At 49.1% G+C, this 27,981-nt stretch overlaps 1 protein-coding gene across 1 annotated transcript; it reads right to left on the bottom strand.

Annotated features, from left to right (window-relative positions):
- Positions 1-343: 343 nt before the first annotated feature.
- MEX3A (mex-3 RNA binding family member A) lies at positions 344-13,795 on the bottom strand. Its single transcript, XM_066608777.1, has 2 exons — positions 13,387-13,795; positions 344-1,523 (listed from the first exon to the last, which is right to left on the bottom strand). The coding sequence occupies exons 1-2, from the start codon at positions 13,730-13,732 to the stop codon at positions 448-450; spliced, it is 1,422 nt and encodes a 473-aa protein (XP_066464874.1). The 5' UTR covers positions 13,733-13,795; the 3' UTR covers positions 344-447.
- Between the last annotated feature and the right edge of the window lie 14,186 nt (positions 13,796-27,981).

Below are 27,981 nucleotides of genomic sequence, written 5' to 3'. Positions count from 1 at the left end.
CGGAGTTCTACTAAACAGCTAACAAAAAAAGCTGAAGAAAAGTCTAGATGGTTTGACAGCAGCGAGCTTTTCCTTTTTGTGAAGCTGCTACCACATGGAAAGAACTTGTTCTTTAAAAACTCTTCAACTCCAAAGCAAAAAACAGAAAAACTAAAGTCCAAAATCTTAAAAGGTTACGCATGGACTCAAGAAATTGGTTTCTAAAGGCCACTGGCACCTCAAAAAATTAGCTGCAACTGTTGGAAAGGGCCGTTTCTAACCCCTTTATAAACCACCAAACCTTTCAAAGTTAAAAAAAAAAAAAAATAATGCAAGTTTCAGATATCTTTTTGTAACATTCTGATTATAGTTAAGATTTTATTATGAAGTTTAAATATTGTTTTTTGACCTCTATGCACCACAAGTCCGTCATCTCTTAACCCACCCTCTCCCTTTTTCCAAAGTTTCTTAGGAAAATATCCTTATGGCTTGAGTGGCGGACGCATGACAAACGGGACACTCGGGTTCATTACGTTCACAGATGCGTACAGCACACTCCATGCAAAAAAGGTTGTGCCCGCAGGGCACGAGTGCAGCCGTAACCTCGCTTTCAAAACACACCATGCACTCCCGGCTTCCGGAAACTGAGTTCCGAGTGGCATTAAGTTTGGTGAAGCCTGGCAGAGTATCTGCTTGGTTCCTCCTTGGCAAGCTAGTGAGACTGGATTCTGGAGACCTTTGTGTGGCGTTAGTCTGGATGGTGCCACTGCTCCCCGAGCGTTGCTGCTTCGTGAAGATGCTTGGGGTCGGGCTGCTGTTCTCTTGTCCACCCCACATGGGTCCTCCAGTTTCAGCCACACCGTAATACACATCCTGCTTGTAGTTGGGGAACAAGTAGCCATAGTTGAACTCATTCTGATCATTCAGTCGTGGGGTCTCATACACTGGTTCTGCCGGACAGTCGCCAATGCAGCCTAGGCTGTTTTGTCGGAAGGTGGAAAGAGGTTTACAACCAGTTGCTGTACCGTGTACTCTCCAGCTCTCTGGATATCGGCTTTCCATGCCAGAATCTGGACTATTGGACAGAAAGTCATTTTCATTGTTGTATTCCAGGATTTTGCCGGTTCGTACCGCAATGTGTGTCTCAATTTCTTCTCGTGCCCGTTCCACATTTCCCGGGGCTCCTGTGATCTCAAATACTGGGTCTCGATCTCGGCTTGGAGTGATTATATAAGTGTTTGTCTGTTGTTGAATTCTCTTAATAGTAGCTCCCTTTGGTCCAACTACTAATCCAACAACTCTGTAGGGTACCCTTACACGGATTGTAACTTGGCCAGGTAGAGTTGGGGCACTGCCGAAAGCACTGCCGGCTTTGTTCCGAGAGGCTCTTATCATGGAGAAATGTTCAGCAGCGGAAATGATCTCACGCCTTGCCATAGCAACGTCCTCTCTACGTCCAGTCACCATAAACACTGGCTCTTCTCCTCGAACTGGCGTCTTGATGTATGTGTTGGTTTTCGCCCTTAGAGCTTTGATTTTGCAACCTAAAAAATAAACGGAAAAAAAAAATAATCATTTTAGAAAATTACATGAAACTTAAAAACTAAAAAAAAAAACACAGCCACAATTCAAGCCAATTTTCTGCCACCATAACAATACCAACATCCATGTGTGATTATCAAGACACTTTAAAACTCTGGGCTCAACACAGCCATGGGAAGACGATGGAGCAGAATGGACATAAAGGATTCTCGACAAGGTGACGGGCTGGATATACATCTAGAGGATAAAAGGTGTTGACTTTGGCGGGGCTGACTGACCAGTAAATGTGTATTGGAATGTCTCATATAGGTTTCAACATGCTGGATCCTTTTGTTATCAAGGTAGATAAGTTGAGCATGCATGTGGATGGAGGGGGGGGGGGGCGGTAAGAATAGCACTTGGCCAACAGATATTTAAAGTGTATGGTGCCATTAAGCTGCCCATATAACATGCAAGGACTATCGGATGAACAATTATGCATTCAATCGTTGTTTACTTCGGCTGTCCCATACACTTGAACGTCCGGCTTGGCCAAACTTTGGGCGTTTAAGGAGGCAAGCAACAGATGGATAGCTCTGCCAATTGCTTATTTCCTAGGGAGCAGAAGGACAGGGCATTTAAATTAAAGGGCCCCTGTCCTTTTCCCTAGAGGAAAGGTTAGCCGCCTCTATACTCATAAGAGAGCAGTCAGGACCTGCCACTATAAGTGGGTTCAGACAATATAATAAATATGGGGACCTTTAAAGGATGAATATGGATGAGAAGGCAGAACTGTAGGCCAGCTGGTCAAGTCGTAGCTAAAGCACGAAGATGGTGCGGATTGGGAATGGCTGCAACACAAGAACAAAGCCTGGGCAAAGACAAAACACAATGAGGCACTCTGGAGAAATGGCAAGTTTAGGAGGCCACATTACCGAAATATAGATAAAGCCACATTGTAAAGCTGAAGTCTATGAATATGCAGCATAAAAAGACAACCGGGACACATTGGCCAAGACTTAGAAAAAAAACAAAACAAAACCCAACACTAGGCCTACTGAAAAAAAAAACGAAATAAGATAAAACGTCCACATCCTAAGTAGAGTGTAATAAACTTTATTGTACACAAATAGAACCTATGCATTCAAAAGACAATAGCCAGAAAAGCCCATACATGGGAGAGAAGTGGTTAATAGGTGCACGCAATGACCCAGTCTATGTAAGGGGGGGGGCATCAATCTAGCAAGAGCACCCTCTCCTTACCAAGAGCATTGCCTGGGTTTTTCTAACAGCAAACAAAGCAGACATTGTTGGCCGTCTCACAAGGGTCTCTGCTCTCTAGGAAATGAAGTCTGCTTTAATAGTCTACTAAAAGCCTCAAGGTTTTTATTATAAGGGTTGTCACAACTCCCCCCCCCCCAATGGATTTAAAGGGGGGGGGGGTGAGGAGGGTTTGCCGCTTGTCCCCGTTCCCTCGTAAAATCAACCTCATAAACCTGAATCGCAAACATAACATTTATAAAACTTGTCCAATTATTTTGCAAGTGAAACACGTGTCATTGGGAAGCCTCGACCCCGAGTCAACAGAGTGCACAGCTACAGCAATGGTCACATGCTTGAAAGACTATTCGGGGTGACCGCTGTGATGTTCGACTTTGGTTTTTCTTACCGATTGACCATAAGAGGTCTCCGGGAAGACTGCAAATTCCAATTTTTAATTACGGCAAAAGTAAAAATTCTTTTGGCTCCACACAAATTGTGGTCTACCAAAACCACCACCAGTCATGACAGTAGACCTCAGAGCTCCTCGAGGGAGGTATGTCCTACTTTACACCAAATCATTGCAACAAAAAAAAGACTTCTGGACCAGCAAGGGTCCTACATCACATCCAGATTGTCTGTTCTTGGGCAATGACCAAACCAAAAATATTCATTCATAGACCATATAAATAGAAACAGCAGCCTGCCAGTAAACTTGCCGCTTTTGTCCATTAGGCACATGTATTGTAAAGCTTCCTACGGAAATCCTCATTTGGGCTACAAAAATTACATGAAGTCCTGAATATTACCAAAACCACCGGATTTACCTGTTATTTTCAACCAATAAATCTTATAATCCCCGAGGAAGCATTCACGTGGGCGAGTACAATATCAGTCAGACTCTTATGGTGTTTCGCAACACAGAAAACTTGCCGGTGTGAATGCACCCTGACAAATTCTTTGCTCAAAACATGGGAGCAAATTTAGCAGAAATGTATGGAGTCCAGCCTGACAACTACTCACGCGCCTCGAAGGCAGCCATTTTGTGCTCTTAATCAATCATCATGACATCACAATAGGCACACAATAACAAACAAGCCTCACCGTTGTGAACACTAGCCCGGGCCACTAAATGGTTACCAATATTTCAGACTCCAGGTTTTCGAGATGTTGATTATCCTAAAAAGCACACAAGCTACCCTTCCTAAAAATATTGGGAAATGCCACAAAATGACCAAACCCCCACTTTTTAGACAGCAAATCAACCGCCAGGATTTTTAGGGAAATATCGGCCAAATCCATCATTTTTTTTTTTTAATTTAGAATTGACCCTGACCACCCGAAAAACAAAGGAAATCCCAGATTGTCCCGATGACTGGCCAGGCCACGAGGAGGTTAACTGTAACGGCCCGAGTCTCACTTGCTGCAAGAAGGTTGAATTAATCCCTTCTGAAAAGGCCTCATTCTCTGGGGAGGGCGTGTGAGGGGGCCAGAGACGGCCACAAAGGATTTCTTAGAATCTCACCAAAGCTGTGCGAATGGGACAGGACTGGCACTGCGCACAATGCGTGTCTATATCCATACGTAGAACGCATATGGAGGACTGTCCTCCACAAGCTGTGTCAACAACAGCATATGTCCCGTATCATCTGCCCTCATTATCTGACCTCCTCGGGATCTTCTCCCAAGGGGACTGGATAATCTCAGAAGTAAAAGGTCTGTCTCCCTCTCTGGACAAAACAAGATCCCTGAAGCCCTCGGAGATTATGGTCAGCTGTAATGCCGCCTCCCTCACACCTGTCCTCCGCTTCTGATATCGCCAAAGTCATTTATGCAAACAGCGACGGATAAAATACTTTACACCTCGAACTCCTCCGGGCATAGGACAAAGAACCAGCAAGAAAGGGGCACCATTGCAAATCCAGCTTTAATCGGTTGTACCAAAGTTTCAAGTTATCCCCTATTGGTGGGGGTCTCACCGATCTCAAGAATGGGGCTCCCACGTCAGACTCTCCTGTCACTGGGGGCGCTGTTTCTCCCCCTGCAGCGATGGCCACATATGTGGTCAGCGCTTCATTCCTTTCAATGGAGCTGATGGAAACATCCGAGCGGGTGCCACTATGGTATCTCCGAAGTCCCATTGACAGCGGGCGTGGGGTGTGATAACCACACAGTGAGGAGGATGGGGGGACATGGGACCCCCATTCTTGAGACTGGCGGAGGTCCCACTGATCAGCAAGTTATAGGAAACAGGATAACTTGTAATAAGGCTACAACTGCTTTGAAACGAAAGTCCATTTAAAAGGTATTCTCAACCCAAATTTATTGTTACAAAAGTATTGTTGCCAAGAAAATCATGGTTGATGTCCTACCGAGCCTCTATCCAAACCAACACCCAAGTAATCTGAGACAGACTAGTTGCTAGAAGCGCGCCACCAAGTGACTGTAGTTGCTAGGTTATGCATGCCTAGCAACCACACTGTCTGACATGACTAAGCTCAATGTCACGATGACGCTGCGGGTCTGGGTAGAAAAAGACGTTCACCTGGCTGGTGCGCTCATGCACAGAGCAGATTTCTGCAGAGAGCTCTGTCCCCACTGCAATAGCAAGGCAAGGCATTACACGTAAAATTCCCACTGGATCTTTATGTGCAATACCAAGCCTGGCCACTGCAAAAGGAACGGAGCTGTCTGCTTCCTGTAGGAAACAGCTCAGTGCATGAGCATACCTGTCTGGTGAACAGCTGATCAGTGGGGGTTCCGGGTGGTAGATCCCTGCTGATCAACTATTGATGGCCTACCCTAAGGATAGGCCATCAGTAGTTTATAAAGTGGACAACCCCTTAACTAAGCCAGTTCCCCTTTCTGTTATGGCCAACGCACAGAGAGAAGGGGACAGGCTTGGTTATTAAGATGATTCAATCAACCAGCGCCTAGTGATGACACAACGAGCACAGAGAGGGTCTATACCGTGTGACTCAGAAGGGGCTACAAGTGGAGGTTATGACACCATAGGTGCAGGTAAGGATTTCGGATCTCTGGACAACCCCTTTAAGAAACAAAAGGCAATGTCTGTGTCAAATAATGTATGAAGCTGGCTATAAAGCACAAGAGAACAAATCCCTGTAAGGCCCCTTTCTCATCTGCACGGGGGCTAGAGGTGATTTCCGTTATTCGACACTTTCCTCAAAGACAAACAATGAAAATGCCGATACTGCGCGGATCGGCACATGCCAGAGCCGAACAAATCCCACGGACTATAATGAGGTCCATCCGGCTGCTGGCGCGCTGAAATAGGACAACCCACTACGCCCCTTTGTCAAGGTTCCTCCCCCTAATCCGTGCTGCTGGATCTGACCGGAAGCTCCGATACAGATGTGAATAGGCCCCAAATGTAAGAAGACATGATACAGGATCACAAGCACATGGCTGTTTCCTTCCAGAAGCAGCGCAACATCTTACCACTGGTTGTGTGTAGTATTGCAGGTCAGCCCTATTGGAGTGAATGGAGCTGGGCTGTAATACCACACATAACCTATGGACAGATGGGGGGTGCTGTTTTCAGAAGAATGCTGAACAATTCCCTTTAACCCCTAGACGCTTTGGGCTGTACATGTACGCTCTCCAGCACTGGGGTTCACAAAGTGGTATCAGGAGCCTATCCTGCACCATACATGGTGGGTACCGGCTCACACCTGCCGGCAACAATTGTGATCGGCGCTCATACTGATTGCACCTACTAACCCTTTAAATTCCCTAATTGGAGTAAGGGGGTTTCGAAAGACCCCCCCCCCCCCCCCCCAAAAAAAAAACAACAAAGTGAAACAAAAAACAAATAAGGTTGCTTTCTTTCACACACAGCGCCCCCCTGGTCCATGTGTTGTGTCTGGCATTGCAGCTCAATTCTTATCACCTTAAATGGAACTGAGCTGCAATACCACACGCAGCCCCTTTGGACAAGGGTGGTGCTGTGTTTGGAAGAAATAAACCTTGTTTTTCCAACCCTACACAACTCCTTTAAGGCTTAAAGGAGCATTACCGCTTGAATGTTTATGGCATTTCCAAAGAATAAGTCATGGAAGTCTAATGGATGTGTATCCCACCTCTGGGACCAGCTTACATCTCTAGTCTCCCATGGCTCAGCTGTAGGGAATGGCCAGGAGCTACAGAAAGAGTCACAGAGGCGGTGTTATGCCGGGTCTGTAACTCACATAGAAGTGAATGGGAGTTCGGACCCAACGCAACAAGCTACTGTACACAGTTCCCTCAGCTCGTCGGTTACAGAAATCGTGTGGTTCGCTGTGCTACATTGTTTGCGTAACTCCGATCCACCGCTATGGCGTTTCTGAACGTGAATGGCAGTAGTTTCTATCCTTCTAGGCACTCCATTGAGAGATTACTATACAGCCATGTCCGGCCAAGATGAGAATACGCCTTAATGTCCCCCACTTTCTGGTCACAGTCCATCAGCCATTGGGCATCACACTTACCGTTGCCGATATTCGTTAAGGACTAAGCGGTCAAAAAACTACAACGACAAGAGTGCCTACGGCCAGCCGCATGGGGTCACGATCCGAGGGTCATCTTACACAGCTCAGATCAAGCCGTGTATCGAGCGCCCAAAGAGATTGGCACTCGTCTGTCTGGCCCTTAGACAGGCCCAATCAGAATCTATGGGGGATGAACAGAGGTTTGTCATCCATACGGTTTCATCGCAGTTAGCAGTAGGAGCCCTGGTCACATGGGGAGATGTGCTGCCAACAAGTTTTGGAGCCACATGAACAATCGTTGGGTGATCGCATTTTTCTTGTCCAACCACCAGGCTGTGAAAAAGCCCCTTAATTGTTGTCTGACTTATGAAAGTGCATCCTAAGGGGTCTCCCAAGGTGTAAAACAACAAAGGAGCTGATACTCCTCTCTCCATCATCACTCCGATGATGTCATCCTTAGAGGCTGCTTCAGCCAACGACCGCTCTCAGTGATTACTGTTGAACGCTGTCATTGGCTGCAGTAGCAGGTTTACGGGATCTCACAGGTTGACTGTAGCCTGTAAACACCATCACAATGGAGACCTGGTGCTGCTGACAAGGAAGGAGATGGAAGTATCAACTTCTTCGTCATCTTATACCATAGGGAACCCTTTGGAGTAACCCTTCACAACCCCTTTAAAGATTCTAAATGACCTTAAAGAAACACAAATCATTATGGTGAAGTAACACCAGGGATTACTAGCACGTTCCCATCACTGCTAACATGCCCTTATATTGAAAGATGCAATATGGGTTGTATAGCTCCACAACCCTTAGCAAGCGAAGCCCACTGATGTAAAAATGCCCCAACCTGATACTCTATATGGCCCCCGTCAGAGCCAGCTATCAGCTCCACAAAAGTGGGCCTTTGAAAGTTTCAAGATTGCCAAGTTGCGTCCGAGGTAGAAGATGGCTGAAGAAGTCATCTGTACCGAGCGTATATAAGGCAGACTGTAATTTTCAATGGTCTTGGCACTTTTCCCTGAAGAACATCATGAGGAGGACATGTAAGGGCCAACTTAGATGCCAAATGACTTGACACTATCTTGCTAATAGATGCAGGTTGCAAATACTTCTCCTTGAGTCATTTTTAAATGCTAAAATTGGCTTTACTTGGGGTTGGCCAGCAGCCAAGAGAAGATCAACAAGAGATGTATATGAGAGGGTGACGGGAAAGATGGGGGGAGGGGGTTATGGGTGGGGTTGCCCGATACACAACAAAGAAGCATCCTAGTATTTTTTCCTTATATTATTTACTTTTGGGAAACAAGTGTTTCCACCTAAAAGTTGACCTTCTTAATTCTGTGGAGCAAGTCATGACCTAGTCAATCATGCATCTCAATGCTATTAGTGACGACTGGTGTCACACACCCACATGTTCGTAAGACGTTTATAGTCTAGAAACATTCCCTTTCACTTAAAAAAAAAAAAAAATTAAAAGAAGGTGTCATGTCATCCACCTTCCACTCCTAACCAAGGATTTCGAGAGGTTCTACAGCCTGGTCGAGAGAAGATCAAAGTCTGTTCTATCATGAACATGCATGATTTTCTTGTGATTTGCCCGTCCTGGTCTTATTTCTCAAGGATCCCGATTCTCTTGATCAAGTGCCCTATTCATCGGTTGAGTCAACCAGGCGTGACGCAGAGAAGAAAAAATATATTAACTCTCCCGAAGAACAATAGGAAGGGTCAACAAGGGCCCCTTGTCACAGTGGTGGGCACAGCCTATCAGCTCTGTGTGCCGATCCCTTCCCAAGTAACTATATCCCATGTGATCGAGATAGCGCAGTGGCCAGATGCTCACACGTCTCGTATGGCTGAAAGATAAGTTGTAGTAACCAGATGTCCTATAGTCAGATATAGGCTCCCCTGCTGAGGTCCTGAAAAAAAAATGTAAAAAAAATTGGCAAGAACAAAGCTTTCAAATGTCGAAAAAGAACCGATTCAACTATAGTACTGCCACTCCGCATTCTCCCCGCTACCAGATTTCAAACCATTAATCAACTTCAGGAAAGCCCCGGGTCAAATATTATATTGAAAGAGACCTTCTCTAGATGTCAACATGACAAAAACGTTCACCGCCCGATACATGTTAAGGTGATGGGAAACGGACAAAAAAAAAAAAAACACGATCACACGTGAAGCTGAAAGGGTTAAGGTTGAAAATGGTGTATTTTGCAAGTATAGAAATCCTTCACGTTTCGGGAAGGGGTTACCAAATTTCTTGCTGGTCTAAAGAGTTAAGCAGGCAGGAGGTGTCACTCCACCTTCCCATCAACATGTCGCTCCACGCCAAAGTGTGCTGTGTGTTTACCAACACTGCGCCTGCTCCACTGACCACGTGAGTATGCCGCTGCCAACTAACGCCACGCCCCACCAACGCCACCACCCCATCTCAGCGACCAATGGCAAGATCCTCCTATCAGGAGATGACTGATATAATTGCTAGGATCTAGGTTTCTAAGGGGGGGTGTGCTGCAGAGAGTCATTAAGATCTATAGACGCAGCGCCAAGCCACGTGCATGCCAATGCTGCCAACGTAGAGACCCAAGGAATATTCTGAATAGAGCCAGCCTTAGAGGGTTCATTCATTTTACTGAAAATTCAGAATGAATGATCATTAATAACAATGAGATGATAACATAAAGCCGGAACCTTATCATTTACGAGTCTATCAACATTGACCCTCTTGAAAGGGGCCGCTTGAGATCACAAAAGTCATCAATTCACAAGACCTGTATCGACAATTGGAAATTTACAGAATGAACTTTGTATCGCCTGTGACACCGCCTCCTCTTATGTTAGGTGCCATGACACGCAGACACTCCCACCAAGGAATCGATTCCCGACACAATAGACAATTCGCTATACCAAACCGTTCATCTATCCCGAGCCCCGTCAAAGCTTCTTCATATCTGAGGGATTAGATTTTTGCCCCTCATTTAAAAATATTAAAATACTGAAAAAATAAATAAAATTTACATAATTAAAAAAATATATAATTTTAGAACTGGTCTACTACAATAGTCTAGGGGGGGGGGGGAAACGGAGGTACAGCAAAGCCCACCCCCTCAATTCCTCAAACATCTGCTGCTTTCCTCTGCAATGTCTTCCTAGAAACACGCATGGCTCTACTCGCGACTGTAAAATAAGGACCACACCCCCCTAACTGTTTTCGCTACAACCTGCGCATTTCCGACGCTGGAAAAAAAAAAATGGTGCAAATTGTACCTTTTGTCTCCTTGTCGAATCACAGTCCAACAAAGGCCGTTAACCGGTAAACACTTAACCAACCGAATATTTGCTGGCACAAGGTAAAACGGGATTTCGGTAAAGTTCATACGCCAAAACCAAAATCTAGATTTATGCAAGTCTTCTGATATTAACCCATCCTTGGACATCATTAAGAGGAACAATCACTTCCAGGAGTTGTGGAGAACCTTGCAGCACTTCTGGCTTCCAGAAACGGAACATCTCCACAGTCCCTTTGTTCACAAATAGCAGCCATGTGCCTGTTTGTGTGTTGGGCATATCTCGAGCAGAATGTTTTTGGTCCTGGCCTCTGCAGCCTGGTCACCACCAACTTAAATATATCCTCCTGGGGAGGTAATCAGTCTTAAGATTTGGGAATTAATTATTTAACTTCGCCTCGCGCTGCGCTCATTCTTGGAATCAGACCCAAGTGACGACACTGGACGGTGGGCAGATGTGCAGCATGGTGGGCGATTTTTTTTTTGTTGCTCCACCAGACAAAAGCTGGGACAATTTCTGCATCTCCGAAGCACATGTGCAGAAGAGAAAAGTCTATATTTCTCCAGACAAAGAGCCTGCAAAACCTCACTTCCTGCACTACAGCATGCTGCTGCACCACCACACAATGGTTGGTTGGTGCCTTGCAGGCGTGAAAATTCGGAAAGCACAATGTAGAACTGACCAAACACGGTGACAATCATGGCTTGCAAAGAACAATGCCTTCTAGTATGGCACATCACATTATCCCCACTTGCCTGCGGTTGCATAATTTGACAAGTGCCTACAACTCGCCGTCTTCCACCCCATCGCCTCTACATCATCCAGCCATTTCTGAGACACAACGGCTGAGAACGAGACACACAAATAATCTCGGTTACTACGAGAGTTGCTGTGACACGCTGTCTGCACCACATAACGAGCAGGAGGCTTTGTTGTAGCACCCTCCGTCTCAAGCACATGGTGGCCATGGCTCGTTTGTGTTTTGGTACCTAATGCCATCTCATCACCGCTCGGAGGATGGGGGGTGGGTGGGGGAAGATGTCTTTTTGGAATGTGCTTTGGTCATATAACAAACAGCTGTATCAAAAAGGAAGTGTGTCTATATTACAACCATGATCATAGCACGTGCACCCCGGAACAAAGACCCAACTTGACAGCTCTTGGGGGCGATATTTCAAGTTTACGGTGCTAGGGTTGGTCAAAACTCTCACAATATACCAGGTAGCAGCGAGATGAGAGATGGTTTTTGGGCTCAAGTGATAAAGGGTTCCCAAGTGGGTGTGTGCGGGAAGATGGAGCAGGGAATGAAACACAAAGCCACCAACATGCAGAGGTCTACAATGTAACCTCTCAGTGCCCAGTCATGGTGATGCCCAAGGAATAAAGTGCCCAGAACAGCCAATGAACTCCAAAAACACCACAAAGGACAATGCGAAAACGATGGTGATGTCACATCATTCATCACTCTAGGAAAGGCAGGTTTTTGTGTAACGGGGTGGGGATGAGGGGTCTGAAGAACACGGCACTCGCTACTGCAGCCCCCCCATGCTATCCTCTTAATATCTGCAAAGGTTACGTGGAACACACCACCGACTCACTTTCTACCAAGTGGGTGATAACGCTCCATAATAAAATACCCCCCTCCCCCAAAGATTATTTACAAGGAAGCCCCAAATCCCCCAGCTGGATGTGACCTCTCACTCTTCCAGACCAGCGGTGGAGCGACAACAGATCGGACTTGGTCTAGAAAGAGATGCCAGCATCTGTACACACCCACCGAAAACTTCTCTCCTGCTCCGAGAGTCCTGGGCACCAAAGTCTTGCGCTAAATTTTGGCTACCTTGTTGCCCCTCATTGTTAACTGAAGCCTGCTCTGTTTGGGGGTTGGTCCATCACAGACCGCCAGACTTTGGTTCTCATCCCGGTACCCTCTAGACAACAAACACCGGAGCCTTCTCGAGAGCGCCTAGAATATTTTAGCATTTTGTCGCCCCACACAAGTGTATTCTTTGGTGGTGCGGGATCCATCCATCCCTAAACATCCTCATTGGGGAACGCTTGTGTGCAGGAAGGTGGGTGTGGTATCATTTTAACCCTGACAAGTCCTCCCCTTAATCCCTGTAGCCGAGAACAAAAGCCTGGCTTCAAAAATAAGGCTGCGGGGCAGCGGTACAATCCGAGCCACCACCAACTCAAGTTTAACCCAACTCCTGAATCACATGATAACCAAGGAAGTAGCGAGGGTCCCAAAGTCATCGAGGAACACATCGGTCCCCTTCCTGGACACTAGAGCCCCCTCCTCCTCCTCCCCTCCAACCATCAGCACTTATGACTCCTAAACAAAGGCGACCATCCGCTGTAGTGTGCCCACACTTCCGCAAGGAGACCCCAACCCAGCGCCCATCGGAGAGGCGGCGGATCCTTACACAAACTTTTCCCGTCAGCATCTCTCAGGAAGTCCCACATGCCACCGGAGACAATGGGGGAACAGAGTGCCGAGACAACAAAAGGATCACGCCTGGCAGAAATCACACGTGTGCCACCCAAACATAAGACAGGATGGGTGCCAGGCGAGAGGGGGTGTGTGTAGAGGACAAGGTCCAGCAGATACAAAGGACCAGGAGTCTCTGACTACAGACACACTTGTGCAGGAAGTTTCTGACAACCCTTTGTGCTGTGGGGGAGGGGTCAGGGAAAGGTAACACAACAAAGAGCCACCATGTAGCAGGACGGGATGCTGCTACAATGTATCAGCCTGCAGCAGCAGACAAAGCCCCCTCCCCCCCGGCGGCAGGTACGGCGGTAGGTGCCCCACATGTGCAGGGATGCAGACAAAGGAGCTCACCTTGCCTGCCCACAATCTCGGCCACGTGCTCGGAGCTGGGCACGGGCACACACTCGGTGGTGTTGGAACTCTTGAGCCGCAGCTCGGCCTCCTTGTAGAGGGCACACAGCTTGCTCTCGCCCGCCTTCTGCTGCCCGCCGCCGCCGCCCGAGCTGCTGCTGCTGTTGGTGCTGCTGCTGTTGTTGTTGTTGTTGCTGTCCTCCTCCGTCTCCCCCAGACCCAGCAGGCAGAGTTGGTCCAGGGCGATCTGCAGGGCTCGGTCGTCCTCCAGCACCCGGTCCTTGGTGAGGTCTGCCATGCCATGCCCATTCCGCTCCATCATCCCTGATACCACCAGGCTAGGCATGGCTAACAAAGGCTAGGGAACAAAGAAGAGGGGCAAGAGAGAGGAACCAGAGGAGAGAGAGAGAGGGAGACAGTGGGAGAGGAGGAGGGAGGAGGCTGCGGGACAGGCCCTCCCCCGCCTGCTCTCCCCGGACCCGCCCCTCTCCGCAGGCCACGCCCCGTAGCGGCACGAGCGTGCGGGGAAACTCTTTTGTTTGAAATTCCCTGCCTGCTCCATGTTGACAGGCGGCCCGGGGCATGCTGGGAGTTGTAGTCCGGCGCCGCAGAGGAGAGGATATGGGGGACTTGGGGTCCTGAGAGAGGGGGGTGACACTAAAGAGGGGCAGGTGAGGGGGTAAGGCTTCTGGGACCAGCAGTTGGGGGGTTACTGCAGGGTCAGTATTGAGGGGTCACTAGGAGGGATAAGGGGGATACTGAGGCTTCTGAGACCAACAGTTGGGGTGGTCTAGGGGTAATAGGGATTTGGGGGCAGTTAGTGGGAGTGGGTATTACTACAGCATGTGTCCACGGAAGCTTTTTAATAAAAAAAAGCCGTCAAGAAACCATGTCAGACAACGAGAACTTGTTTTTGTTTTCTTGTTGCTTGGCATTGTTTCTTGACTTCCCGTGGACACATGCTGTAGTAATACTGTGAAAGTGATATGGGGGTACCAAGGCTTCTGGCCCAGTAGTCAGGGTGGTCTGGGGGGTGATAGGGATTTGGGGCAGTTAGTGGGAGTTATATGGGGGTACTGAGGCTTCTGGGGAGGTAATAGGGTTTTGGGGCAGTTAGTGGGAGTCATATGGGGGTACTGAGGCTTCTGTGCCGGTAGTCAGGGTGGTCTGGCAGGTAATAGGGGTTTGGGGCAGTTAGTGGGAGTCATATGGGGGTACTGAGGCTTCTGGGTCTGATATCAGAGGGGTGCTGGGAGCGATGCTGGCTTGTGGGGGATCTGGAAGATGGGGGTACTGAGGCTTCTGGGCGGTAGTCAGCGTGGTCTGGGGGGCAATAGGGATTTGGGGTAGTTAGTGAGAGTGATATGGGGGTACTGAGGCTTCTGGGCCGGTAGTCTGGGTGGTCTGGGTGTAATATGCTTTTGGGGCAGTTAGTGGGACTGATATGGGGGTACTAAGGCTTCTGGGTCTGATATCAGAAGGGTGCTGGGAGCGATGATGGATTGTGGGGGATCTGGAAGATGGGGGTTGTCTGTGAAGGAGTATGAGGGAGGCTCAATAACTGAGATAATGTAGGGCTGAGAGGAAGGGTGAGGTAGGGGGTGGTTAGCAGGGTGATAGAAGGGTGAGGGGGTAGTTGGCGGGGTGATAGGGGAGTGAGGGGGCGGTTAGTGGGATGATATAAGAGTAAGGGGGCAGTTGTCGGGGTGATAGAAGGATAAGGGGGCGGTTAGCCGGGTGATAGAAGGATAAGGGGGCAGTTAGCGGGGTGATAGGGTGGTGAGGGGGTGGTTAGTGGGGTGATAGAAGGATAGGCGGGCAGTTGGCGGGGTGATAGATGGATAAGGGGGCGGTTGGTGGGGTGATAGGGTGGGGGGGGGCGGTTGGTGGGGTGATAGAAGGGGAGGGGTGGTTAGCGGGTGATAGAAGGATGAGAGGGCAGTTGGCGGGGTGATAGAAGGATAAAGGGGCAGTTGGCGCGGTGATAGAAGGATGAGGGGGCAGTTGGCGGGGTGATAGAAGGATGAGGGGGTAGTTGGCGGGTGATAGGTGAGGGGGCAGTTGGCGGGGTGATAGAAGGATGAGGGGGCAGTTGGCGGGGTGATAGAAGGGTGAGGGGGCAGTTGGTCGGGTGATAGAAGGGTGAGGGGGTGGTTGGGGTGATAGGATAAGGGGGCAGTTGGTGGGGTGATAGAAGGGTGAGGGGGTGGTTGGCGGGGTGATAAAAGGGTGAGGGGGCGGTTGACGGGGTGATAGAAGGGTGAGAGGGCAGTTGGCAGGGTGATAGAAGGGTGAGGGGGCGGTTAGTGGGATGATAGAAGGGGGGAGTTAGCGGGGTGATAGAAGGGTGAGGGGGCAGTTGGTCGGGTGATAGAAGGGTGAGGGGGTGGTTGGGGTGATAGGATAAGGGGGCAGTTGGTGGGGTGATAGAAGGGTGAGGGGGTGGTTGGCGGGGTGATAAAAGGGTGAGGGGGCGGTTGACGGGGTGATAGAAGGGTGAGGGGGCAGTTGGCAGGGTGATAGAAGGGTGAGGGGGCGGTTAGTGGGATGATAGAAGGGGGGAGTTAGCGGGGTGATAGAAGGGTGAGGGGGCAGTTGGCGGGGTGATAGAAGGATGAGGGGGCAGTTGGCGGGGTGATAGAAGGATGAGGGGGCAGTTGGCGGGGTGATAGAAGGATGAGGGGGCAGTTGGTGGGGTGATAGAAGGATGAGGGGGCAGTTGGTGGGGTGATAGAAGGATGAGGGGGCAGTTGGTGGGGTGATAGAAGGGTGAGGGGGTGGTTGGCGGGGTGATAGAAGGGTGAGGGGGCGGTTGGCGGGGTGATAGAAGGGTGAGGGGGCGGTTGGCAGGGTGATAGAAGGGTGAGGGGGCGGTTGGCGGGGTGATAGAAGGGTGAGGGGGCAGTTGGTGGGGTGATAGAAGGGTGAAGGGGCAGTTGGCGGGGTGATAGAAGGGTGAGGGGGCAGTTGGAGGGGTGATAGAAGGATGATGGGGCAGTTGGCGGGGTGATAGAAGGATGAGGGGGTGGTTAGCGGGGTGATAGAAGGATGAGGGGGCGATTGGCGGGGTGATAGAAGGATGAGGGGCGATTGGCGGGGTGATAGAAGGATGAGGGGCAGTTGGCGGGGTGATAGAAGGGTGAGGGGGCGGTTAGTGGGGTGATAGAAGGATAAGGGGGTAGTTAGTGGGGTGATAGAAGGGTGAGGGGGCAGTTGACGGGGTGAGGGAGCGGTTGGCAGGGTGATAGGCTGAGGGGGCGGTTGGCAGGATGATAGAACGGTAAGGGGGTAGTTAGTGGGGTGATAGAAGGGTGCAGTTAGTGGGGTGATAGAAGGGGGAGGGGGTGGTTGTGGAATATGGAGGGGTTACTGAGGGTAATATGAAGCCAATGAGGAGGATTGTGGGAGACGTGAAGGCTTGGAAGTATGGAGGGTGATGGGCATTAGTATTGGGATGTTTGGAGGAGAGGCTCTCCGTCTGTGAAGGAATATTGGGGATCCTATAATGGGGACTGCATTTTGGGGTGACAATAGGACTGAGGTGAGTGAATTTGGGGTGGTTGGGGATATTGGGAGCCGTACTCTGTCAAGTGTGAGGTAAATCATTTAGCTGATGGTGGGAGGGTGTCATGGAGGTGAGGTGTATAATGGAGTGTGTATGGAGGGCCTATCTTGTGGGATATTGCGGTTCATATCTATAACATGCGCCATTCTTACCTCAAATAACAACATGTGACGTGATGGCGCGATCTCAGCACTGCAATAATAGTTCAACTCGCGCCGAGAAACAAAATGGCGCTGAAGAGGTCACGAGGCCGACCCCGAGCTCACACTGACGCACATTCATAAAATGCCGAGTGTTTTCGTGGGAGATATGACACATGCCGCCATTTTCCCTGTTGTGGAGTTGTAGTTTAGCGGACACGTGGCAGAGGAATAATAAAGTGGATGGTGGTTTTCAGGGATGTTCGGGGTGTGGGACATTTCTGGGGGCTGGAGGAGAGGAGGCAGAATGGGGGGCTTATAAAGAGGCATTAGTATTATATTGGGGCTCCTGTGAGGGGACTGTATTTTGGGGTGTGATTAGCACTGAGTTAAGAAGTAATGGGGGGATTCGGTGTAGGGATATATATTGGGGGCAGAAGTCTGCCCGGCCTGAGGTAAATCTTTTAGCAGAGGATGATTTGGGGCGTTGGGGGTCTGGACTGCAGTGGACAGTGAAGACCGGAGTGAGATATTATAGCGGTGTAAGGGCGGTCTTACACGGACCTATTTGTGCCGCACATTGCGTGCACTTAATTAGCACGCTCAATATGCAGATTGATGTCAATGTGTTCATTCGCATTAACGATTTTTTTGCATGCATTTAGGTCGGGCGCAATAAAATAGGACCTGCACTCGACACTGCGCAATTCCGTGAAGAATATATCTGCACCCCATTAGGCTAAATAGCCCTTTAAATCAGGGCGTGTGAGGGGGTTACGCCCGTATTTAAACAGGCACCGCGTGCGCAAAAAGTACAGTATTATGTGCAAATCAGCCTGGTTCGCTGCTCGTCTGCAGCCGCCCTCAGGGGCCATTTACACCAAACGATTAGTGCTTGAGCGAGCGAGTGCCGCCCGTTCATACTGGCACATACACCCTCGGCTCGTTCACACAGGGGTTCTTCAGTTGGTACATTCGCTGAATAAACGAGCGCTGTGTAATCCGAACCGTGCGTGAAGGAGCCGACAGGGCTTCATGCTGCATGAGATTAAACGAAAAGTGAACAATTAGCCGTTACTTTCGCTTGTTGGGACAAATTTTTTTTAACAATATCGTTGCGTGTAAGAGGGCCCTAAGATGGAGGAGGCTTGTAGAGGCACGGCGGGGTCATATATCAGGCTTGTCAGCTTCCATAAGTTCTGCACTTTTCGGTGACATCAAGATTTTCTGTACACTTGACAGCATTTCTGCCTAAAATGGACCCGGGGAGCTGAAATGGCATCATATTACATGTCACCCAGCTCTCCTTTTAATGGCGGCTGTATCTGATATCCTTTCCCTGTAATGTTGGCCAAATTGGATATAACCCAGCTTTCCTATCATGGTGGCCATATTAGTTGTCACTCAGCTATCTTTTTATGGCGACCCTATTGGATGTCACCCAAGTTTCCTATAATAGTAGCCATATTGGATGTCAACATGAGAGGAGAAAAGAAAGTCCGGTAGCACTGGGATCCAGCTGTAATGGCGGACATGTTATATGTCACCCAGCATTCCCAGTAATGACACCTATGTTTGATGTCATCTAGCTTTCTTTGTCATGGCGGCTATATTAGACGTTACCTGGATAGGTGATGTACCTGCGTTGTCTTTATATATATCAGGTGGTGTGTGTGTGTACATATACATACTAGGTGATATACCTGCGTTGCCCAGTGATTTTATGACTAGCAGTCCTAGAATATACAAGTTGGGCCACAAAAATGAGTTGCCCATAGCAACCAATCACAGCGCAGCTTTCTTTTTGCTTCAGCAGTATAAGAAATGAAAGCTGCGCTGTGATTGGTTGCTATTGGCAACAAAAATTACAGAGGAGGTCTGTGAGTTTTCGAATTTTAATTACGCCAGTATTCGTCGCCTGGTGCTGAAGAACGCTCATGCAAAATATCACTCAAATCGGACCAGAACTGTGGATCTATATACGACACAAGCAGACGTCACTCTGCTCTCCCTGTAATGGCGCCATATCAAACGTCGCCCAGCTCTCCCTGTAATGGCGCCATATCAGACGTCGCCCAGCTCCCCGAACACAGGTATGGCCACTGACTGTCTTCCCCTCTGTTTATTGTCTTGTGTATTTTCTGTGATGTCCTGGATGCAGTGGTGGGCTCCATGTGACCGGCACCCGCTGCTCTCCATGCCTTCTATCTATTAGCTGACCTCATATCATGTTTATGTAGCTCCTCCGCTGATGTCATCCTCCCTTAGTATCTTGATGACATCAGCCTCCCCTCTGCTGCCAGCTTGTGTATCAGCAGACTCGGACATTTCATCAGACGTCTCCTCCTCCGATGTGTCACCCGTCCGTTCTAGAAGCAGGTGAGTCGGCAGGAGTGACATCATTGGTGCACTGGAGCTTGATGATGTCACTGCTTATGGTAAGCTGCTCTCCTGTGGATATCGGCTCTGACAGTCCTGGAGCTCCTGCAGAAGTAGTCACCCGCCTTCTCCAGATGCCCGAATGGCAAGTCTTCCTAGTTGTTGCAGAACCCATCTCCTGGCCACCATGTTGGTTGTCACCCGGTTCTCCGAGAGTTGTGAACACCAAGATCTCATTTCTGGCTCAGATTTCCATTGAAAACCGCCACGGATCCAGACATAGGCTAGTCTCGCGCAAACCTGATGCAGACCCCGTCAAGAAGTAATATTAACCCCACAGTAGTTAGCCCCAGTAATATTAACTTACAATAGGTAGCCCCAGTAATATTAACCCCACAGAAGGTTGCCCCAGTAATAACCCTACAGTAGGTAGCCCCAGTAATATTAACCCCACTGTAGGTAGCCCCAGTAATATTAACCCCACAGTAGGTAGCCCCAGTAATATTAACTTACAATAGGTAGCCCCAGTAATATTAACCCCACAGAAGGTTGCCCCAGTAATAACCCTACAGTAGGTAGCCCCAGTAATATTAACCCCACTGTAGGTAGCCCCAGTAATATTAACCCCACTGTAGGAAGCCTCAGTAATATTAACCCTACAGTAGCCCCAGTAATAATAGTCCCCCAACCCATATACTTTCCTCCTCGTTGCAGTCAGCGCCGCGCCTCTTCTCAGTGCTGAACCCGGGTGCACACTGACTTCAGTGTGTGCGCCCTGGAACGTTTCCCCCCTTGCCCTCTCCTGCGGAACTAAGGAGGAGAGGACTCGGGAGGAGGATCCCTGGTGCACACACTGATGTCAGAGTGTAATCACTACAGCTGTCAGTAGCTGACGGCGCACGTGCCATAGGTTTGCCACTACGGCTCGGTCGGAGCCCCTTACCGTCACTTGGGCTCCGTGGAGCATAGTTTGGAAAACCACTGGTCTCTTGTCACTCTGGGGGTCACTTCTGCCCCCGCAGTGACATCGCTCTGAATGGAGCTAGCAGAAAGACCCCTCCCAATCTGACAACCGGGGTTCCCGTGCCCCCTGGCCTCCTCCCTGCGGCATAACTGCAACCCCTGCAGTGAGGAGGTGACTGAGCAGAGTGCTGGTCGCGCTCCATTCACTGTCAGTGGGACTGCGGAGATCCCCAAGCGCACCTGCGCAGGTATGTCCATCAGCCCCACTGATAGGAATGGAGATCCGACCGTTCTGTTCACCACTGGAGGGGAGAAGCGACCCCCACGGTGATAAAGCGGGATATGGGGAGTCCCATTTTGGCGGTCGCAGCTGTGAGACGCCCCCGATCAGCGAGTTATCTCCTATCCCACGGATATCCTGCAAACGGGATACCTCGCACTTTTGGTACAACCCCTTTAGCGCGCAGGTTTCTACCATAGCTTTAGTTGAAATCTGCATTAGATGTTTGCAACACCCGCTTTCAAAGAAAATCGCGCAAGATTTGTACGTGGTGAGCTGCAGAAATTTTGCATGAATATGAACCCCATTCTTTTGAATAGGGTCATACACGTGAGCGATTTGCTTTTCCCCGTATGACATCACAGTGCAGGAAAAAAAATTGCGTCATGTCCGATGTTTGGGTGTCCCTCGTTACGCCTCGCCTATCGTTTTCAATGGCCGGCAAAAACACTGCACGGCGTGTCAGGTGCGCACAATGCGAGGTTTCCAATTTCACGCCCCGATATCGCACTCAGCCCAAGGCCGCTCTCACTCTTACCGCTTTTTACAGCGTTCAGCACGGCGTTTCAATGGGGCTTCGAAGAATGGCGTCTGAACGAGGCATTTCTCAAACGCTCTCTGCGACGTTTTAGTTTGTTTTAGCCCTTTTTAATGCACATCGTCACCCACTGATGGGCTGCGTTAAAAACGCCGTAGAATGTGTTCGAAAACGCTTTTCGAAATTGTGCTAAAGCGTGTTTAAATTCGCGGCGTTTGTGTGAGAGTTGCCGAAGGCTATCTTCGAATTCAAATTTTTCTGCCACGAATCATGTGGTGCGAACATGAGCGACAAAACACGCGGACGCAGTAATATCAGCCATATCGCTCCTGAATGGTTCTAGCGCAGGAGCGACACACCAGCTGCTGCTGTTCTGGAGCAGTCTGGACTGAGGTCTTACACTTTGGGGGGCTTCTGTGTTCCCCACCTCATAGCAGCTGCTGCCTGCTCATCAGCATGTGACTCAGGAGCTTCTGCATTGTGAGGTGGTGGGTCCCTGCAGCGTCCTGGCATCAGAAGGGTTAAGCAGTGGATTGGGGGGGCCGGACCCTCTCTCCCAGGGGGGCACAACGCAGATGCCTCTTCCTCTCGTAGGAGATTCTTGTTTTTCCGTCTGTGTGATTAAAAGTTTCTGAGGACGAAAATAAGAAGCAAGTAATTATAAAGCAGTGCAAAAAAAACATCCAACCCCCCCCCCCCATCCCGCCGCCCGTTCCCTTGCTGTGAATTGCTGCCATGTTTGGAATGGCAAAATAGAATTTTAACGCTTTAGTGACCACCGTACTTTGTGCCTTAAGGACAAGCAATTTTCATTGTCACATCGCAAGAGGCGTCACTGCCGGACGAGGGGCTGTTTTTTACCACTCGGGGGGACATATAATGCGCTGGAGAACTTTTGTTACATTTGGGGGGAGACGGAAAAAGACCTCAGAAATTCCGCGATTGGTAAAAAATAACCTGATAACTTTCTGATCCGATCCGCGCGATTAGATTTTTTTTAATTTTTTACTTCTTTAGCACAAAAAAAACACGTTTAAAAAAAACAATTGAATCTGCATCGCACTTGCGAATTCCGGCATTGACAGCAGCAGCGTCCGCCCAGTCCTGATTTTGGTTCATCTGTACTGCGCATGGTCCGCACGGCTCGCCGCTCATGCACAATACAGATTTTCTTTTTTAAACTCTTGCTTTTTCAGCGGAATCCACGGCCCGCCCGCAATGTCGATTACGGACGGGCCGCAGGTCGGACAGCTTCCATTGACTTCAACCGAAGCTGTTCGTGCGGACACCGCAGAAAAATGGAGCATACTGCGATTTTTCATCTGTGAGTGGAAACCACAATTGGTTTCCGCTCGTGTGCGTGAAGAATCCCTGTTCCATAGCATGCTATGGGAGGGGGGGTTAGATAATGTGGCGCGCATTTCTCTCTGAGCGGAGCTGAAATCTACTAAAAAGATTTATTGCATGCGGATTAGTTCACACGACGCATTTTGATGCGGACTCCATGCTGGTTTTACATCCAATCTGCGTTAGAGATCCACATTTAAGACACTTTTGCAGGGTTTTTCCTTTGAAGTCTGCATGCCTGAAGGGTTAAGTATTGGTGGCGAGTGACCTATACAGCATTATGTACATCCACCACGTCCGGTAGGGCTCATCCGTTGTCTCTCCAGCCTTCGTGATTCTGCCGCCGCCGTGCTCCTCCGTCGCACAGATCATGGCACCACTATCTCCCCGCAGAGACCCCTGTTGTGTAGGACTTCTGTTTCCACCGCATCGCACTGGGAATTCCAGCAGCGTCGGTGCAAATTAACCTGGCAGGTGTCTCCCCCTCCTGGGACGAGAACCTGGGAACACGCGGCGCAGTCTAATGATACAGAGTGTCTCGTTACACACCCGCCCCAACACCAAAATAGATGCAACCCCTTCACCAGGACCTGGTATACACACCCTCACAAGGGGGTCATATGTCAGGCGTGAAAGCCATGGAAACGAGCGCCATATTTATGAACGCGTAGTGCAGTCAATGACAAAAAATGGCAAAAACATTTCTATTTTCGCAACGATAATGGATATAATTGACAACGACCTCCTGGTAAATCCTTTTATCTCCTTTGCAGGTGTTTGGGGAGAGGATCCTGCTGCTGCCAGTCATCTATCGCCCCATTTTACCTCAGATGTATCCCACGGCGCTGTACAGAGTACGTATCCACCGAATATCATCGATGACCTTTCCTCCGCTCCACTCTTGTCCAAGGAGGCCAAGTTGGAGAACCCAATTTTTACTCCTATGATTTTAATGGAAGTCGGAATTGGGAGTCCCGATTCATATTTTGGGTTGGGAGTGACCGCCCGATCATTTCAATAATCGCTAAACACTAGTCATCAGTAGTATTTTGTGCAGAATACCTCTTTAAGCCCGGTCCTGTGGACAAGGGGCGCACACTCTAATATTGCACTAGGGTAGATTAAAGGGGCTGCACAGGGAGGCAAAATCCTTTCTCCATTTCCAGCCTCGTTCCGTTACTGGGTCATGTGATATGGCGGCTATCTGTGCCCATAACATTATCGCATTGGGCTGGCTGTTCAGCTCATTTGAATAACTAAGCCGACCCCTTCTCTGTCGCATTGGCTGTAACAGAGAAGGAGGCGGGCTTAGTTATTAAGATGAGTTGAACAGCCAGCCCCCTGCAAGGATGAGTCCATACCATGTGGACCAAACATGGAGGGCCCAACACCACACGTCTGGGTGAGGAGTTTGCCTCCCTGCACGACCCCTTTAAGGTGGCCATACACCTTCAGTCACCATCGGCTGAAGGCTTGGTCAGCCGTCTTTTCAATTGGGAGAGTATAAGGGTCGTTTTACGCTGGCCGCAAATCAGCTTGTTGAAAGCGACGCCAATTAGCAAAACATGCCGATCAGTATTCATTTATGGCCATGCCCACACGATGGTTAATCAGATAGGTTGCCCCGTAAGTCTACCATCGGTTGGCGGCACATCTGTTGCAAAGCAGATTTTGAATCCTCAAAATCCGCCCCAGAATCCTTGTGTTTTTTATGCAAATTTTGTGGTGGATTTTGATGTGGATCTGCAACAAAATGTGCTGTGGAAAATCTGCTACATGTGAACGAAGTCTTCGCCCCCTTTCACATGGCATATTTTAGGTGTAAATTCTGTGCTGAAACCTGCGCCATTTTAGCATTCAGTCAAATGCTATAGAAATTCAAGGACAGAAAGAATTGACATGGTTTCCACCCAGAACCCTCGGTGCCTCGTCGAATGCCACTAAATCCACGTGCGGATCTGCCTGTAGATGCGCAGTAGACTCATGTGAGAAAAATCCGATGTGGATCTGACACTGGAGGGGTTGTCCACTTGTAAACTATTGATGGCGTATCCTGAGGATGCCTGCTGATCATCTGTTCCCCGAAACGGTGGGTGTCTGCACTGAGCGAATTTCTGCAGGAAGCAGACAGCTCCATTCCCACTGCAGTGGCCAGGCTTGGTATTACAGACAAAGTTCCTATTGGAATGGATGAAAACCTGGTCTGTAATACCAAACCAGAAGTAGTTCAGTGCATGAGGCCATCAAGCGCAGGTGGCAGATCTACTATTGATGACCTGCCTAGCATAGGCCATCAATGGTTTACAACTGGACGACCCCATTAAGCTATGTGAACATGACATGAGACGCCACATTGTCACCTCTTACCCTATTCCTGCAGAGCCTGCTGTCTGTGTAACGGAAGTGCGACAATCATGGTAGACCACGCCCACTCAACTCTGTACCGCCTCCGTTCTACTCATTATGACCGCTGATCGGCGTGGCGGTCACTGCGTTGGCAGGAGCGACTACACAATAGCGAATATCTTGCTGATTGTTGGGGGTTGGATCGCTGGAATCCCCACCGATCCCAAGATATCACCCTTAGCACAACCCAGAAGTCTGACAGCCATAGCGCCACCACTACATTCAGTGGAACCGCCGGAGACTCCTAATTAAGGTGTTTGGCTATCCAATTCAAGTGAGCACCGCAGCCGTCTCTTTGGGATGATGTCCGGAGAGAAATCCCAAAATGGGACTACGCCTTTTAGGCCGTATTTACACGAGCGAGCGCTTTATCAGAAATTTGGAGCAATATCGCAATTGCAAAAATGGTATTTTCACCGTGAGCGAGATGCGATTTGTGAGAAAATGGCTTCACATCGCTGATTAATAGGAAAATGTAAAAATCGCATTGCGCTCGCATGAAACTCATGTGTACAACAGAGCGTGATGCGATATTGTAACTGGCCGCAGCAAGTAACGGGCGACTTCTCTGCGATCCTGCAAAAAATAGTAGCAGTGTTGCTACGAGAGGAGAAACGTACGTGGAAGCAGACCCAAGGAAAACAATCGGTCCATTTCTGGGTGGCTTTTGTGTTTCTCAACGCCCAACACTTGCATAGGGAATCACCTGTGTGAATACAGCCAGGCGACTGCGCCATACTTCTTTATTTTACATCATTCCCGGCTCCGAAGATGAAACGTCTTCTCCCGCCAAGATATTTGCAGTCAAGTTTTAGTTCTATCTGTTCCCGGGAAAGCAGAATGACAGATAATATGGCTGCTGTCAGCGGTTCTGATCTACAACCCCTGTTTGAGCATCTTGGCTGCCATATTGGTTGTCACCCAGCTTTCCCTGAGACAGATATGACTTGTAATGTAGCTTCTGTTGCCCCTTCATTCAGGCGTGGTGTAATAACTTTCTATCACGCGATGTCCCACGTGCGTATCGCGTTTCGTAACATTGTGCCTTCTGCACGGCATCAGTAAGTATATGCCCCCCGTGCCGCTGTGTAAATGAGGGATGTTAATAAATAACGGCGAGCAGGCGGTGTGTGTTTACGGGCGAGCGCAGCACGTGGTGGCGGTGGTGGCTGCCATCATTCAGGCTGCTTCGTTACAAGTCGTTGCGCGGCGGCGGTGAGTATCCCCAATGGGACGCTGCAGCAGCTGCTTCCCCGGTGACTGTCTAGACAGTAATTGTGTGCACCTGACTTCATGAATGGCTAAGAGCGAGCGATGTCCCCCTCCGCACGGATGCCATCAGCCTGTCCGGCAACGGCAAGGGTTACTAGCGCCATAAGGGAGGGGTGCTGCGAGGGAGAAGGCACCCCTGGGCTTGTAGCGTGTTCAGTCACCACACCCCCCTCTGCCCGCCATATCAACATTTCCACGTGTGCCCCCTCGCCCGCGCCCGCCTCCTGTGCCCCTTCCGCTGTTCTGACTTGTGCCGTTCTTTTCTCTACAGGATCTTGGAAGAAACAAAATAGTTGCAGTCGTGCCGAGAACAAAGGGTGCGGGTGGCAGCCATGTTTTTTGTGTACCCCTCATGGCAACGAGTTTAACCCTTTGCGACCAAAGACATAAAGGGGGCGCGGTAAGGCGGGTATTGCTGTATTTTAACCCAGTAGGTGCAGAGGTGGCTTTGCATAGGGTAACAGGGCAGTCGCATGAGTATGAACCCTGCAAACGCCACAATGTGGGGTTAAATCAAACCCCCGGTCTTAAATCCAGGTGACCCCTTGACATGCTAATCGTTCAACGAAGCGTATGATTGGCCGGGTTTGAGCTCCTAGATTACTGCTGTGTGTGGCATGATCTCACTACCCAATTACCCTGGAGGGGGCGGTAAGGGGTCAGGGGGCTGCACTCTTAATAACTGATCATCGATGCACCCGATCCCCCTACAGTACACAATAGGAGCCTGGCAGATGGCCGCAGCCAACCATTGCCACCTGAGCCCCCATTTATTTATATCCTCCTCGCAGTGCATTATGGGCCATGTAGTCCGCACTGACTTAATGTCATGCATGATTTCATTTTCCAGGGAGACGGCTAACCTTTCCTAGCCATGGGGATAACAAAGGCCGAGCCCAAAAAATTCCACCTTGTGAAAAAGATCAAAAAAAATTTTCAAAAAAATTCATATTTACCAATTTTGAAATTATCCTTTACTAAATTTTTGTAAATTCTGCATTTTTTTAAAACTAGAATTTGTGCAGTGAAGGGTTTTGCACAGTGAACTCTTGTCCTTCTCTCTGCCTGCAGATGTTCCAGTCCGTATATCATCTTTAGCGCGGTGGATGGGACGTACGCCCCCTCGGCCCCTTCACAAGTCAGGACAGGGCAGGGTATGAACTCTAACTGCTGGAGGCCAACGGGGTGGAAATGAGCTAAGAGAAGGTGGGAGGGGGGGGGGGGGGAGCAAAAAAAAGTTTGGTTTTGTCATCTACCCCCGTGGCCGAATATATAAAGTGGGGGTCAATTAAGTCGAATCCCCCACCCTGTGTGAACTTCATATGACCTAATAAGAGCGCATGAAAGCAGGTCGTTCAAAGACAGCCGCCTCTTTAATCACACTGACACATAATTGGCCTTATCTCACAAAGGTGGATTTCCCCTTTAAGGAATGTATTAGGGGGAAGTGCTTTATAAGCAATTTCCCCAAATGTCGGTGAAGAGTCAATGTTTCTGCTGCTACTCGGCAAAATATGGAATTGTCTATTGTGTCAGGACATCCCAAATATAGTGCCCCCTGGAGGCTGTGCGTACAGTGCAGTCCAACAGAAAACAGATTAAGGGGTAATTGACACGAGCGGATGCAGTTTCAGATCATGAAATACGCAGCGTTTTCACAAACTGAAACTGCACATATTTACTGCTTATTTCGTTATTCTTGCAG

This window comes from Eleutherodactylus coqui, chromosome 6 (genome assembly GCF_035609145.1).
Source record: "Eleutherodactylus coqui strain aEleCoq1 chromosome 6, aEleCoq1.hap1, whole genome shotgun sequence".
Lineage (NCBI taxonomy): Eukaryota > Metazoa > Chordata > Amphibia > Anura > Eleutherodactylidae > Eleutherodactylus > Eleutherodactylus coqui.
Note: the sequence above shows the minus strand (reverse complement) of the source record. Positions and strands in the feature narration are given on the sequence as shown.

What these genes read in the sequence shown, in the direction of transcription:
- MEX3A (XM_066608777.1), bottom strand. Translation starts at nt 13,732, where the DNA reads ATGCCTAGCCTGGTGGTATCAGGGATGATGGAGCGGAATGGGCATGGC. An exon ending in CGAGATTGTGGGCAGGCAAG is followed by an intron (nt 1,524 to 13,386) that starts GTGAGCTCCTTT and finishes TTTATTTTTTAG; the next exon opens with GTTGCAAAATCAAAGCTCTA.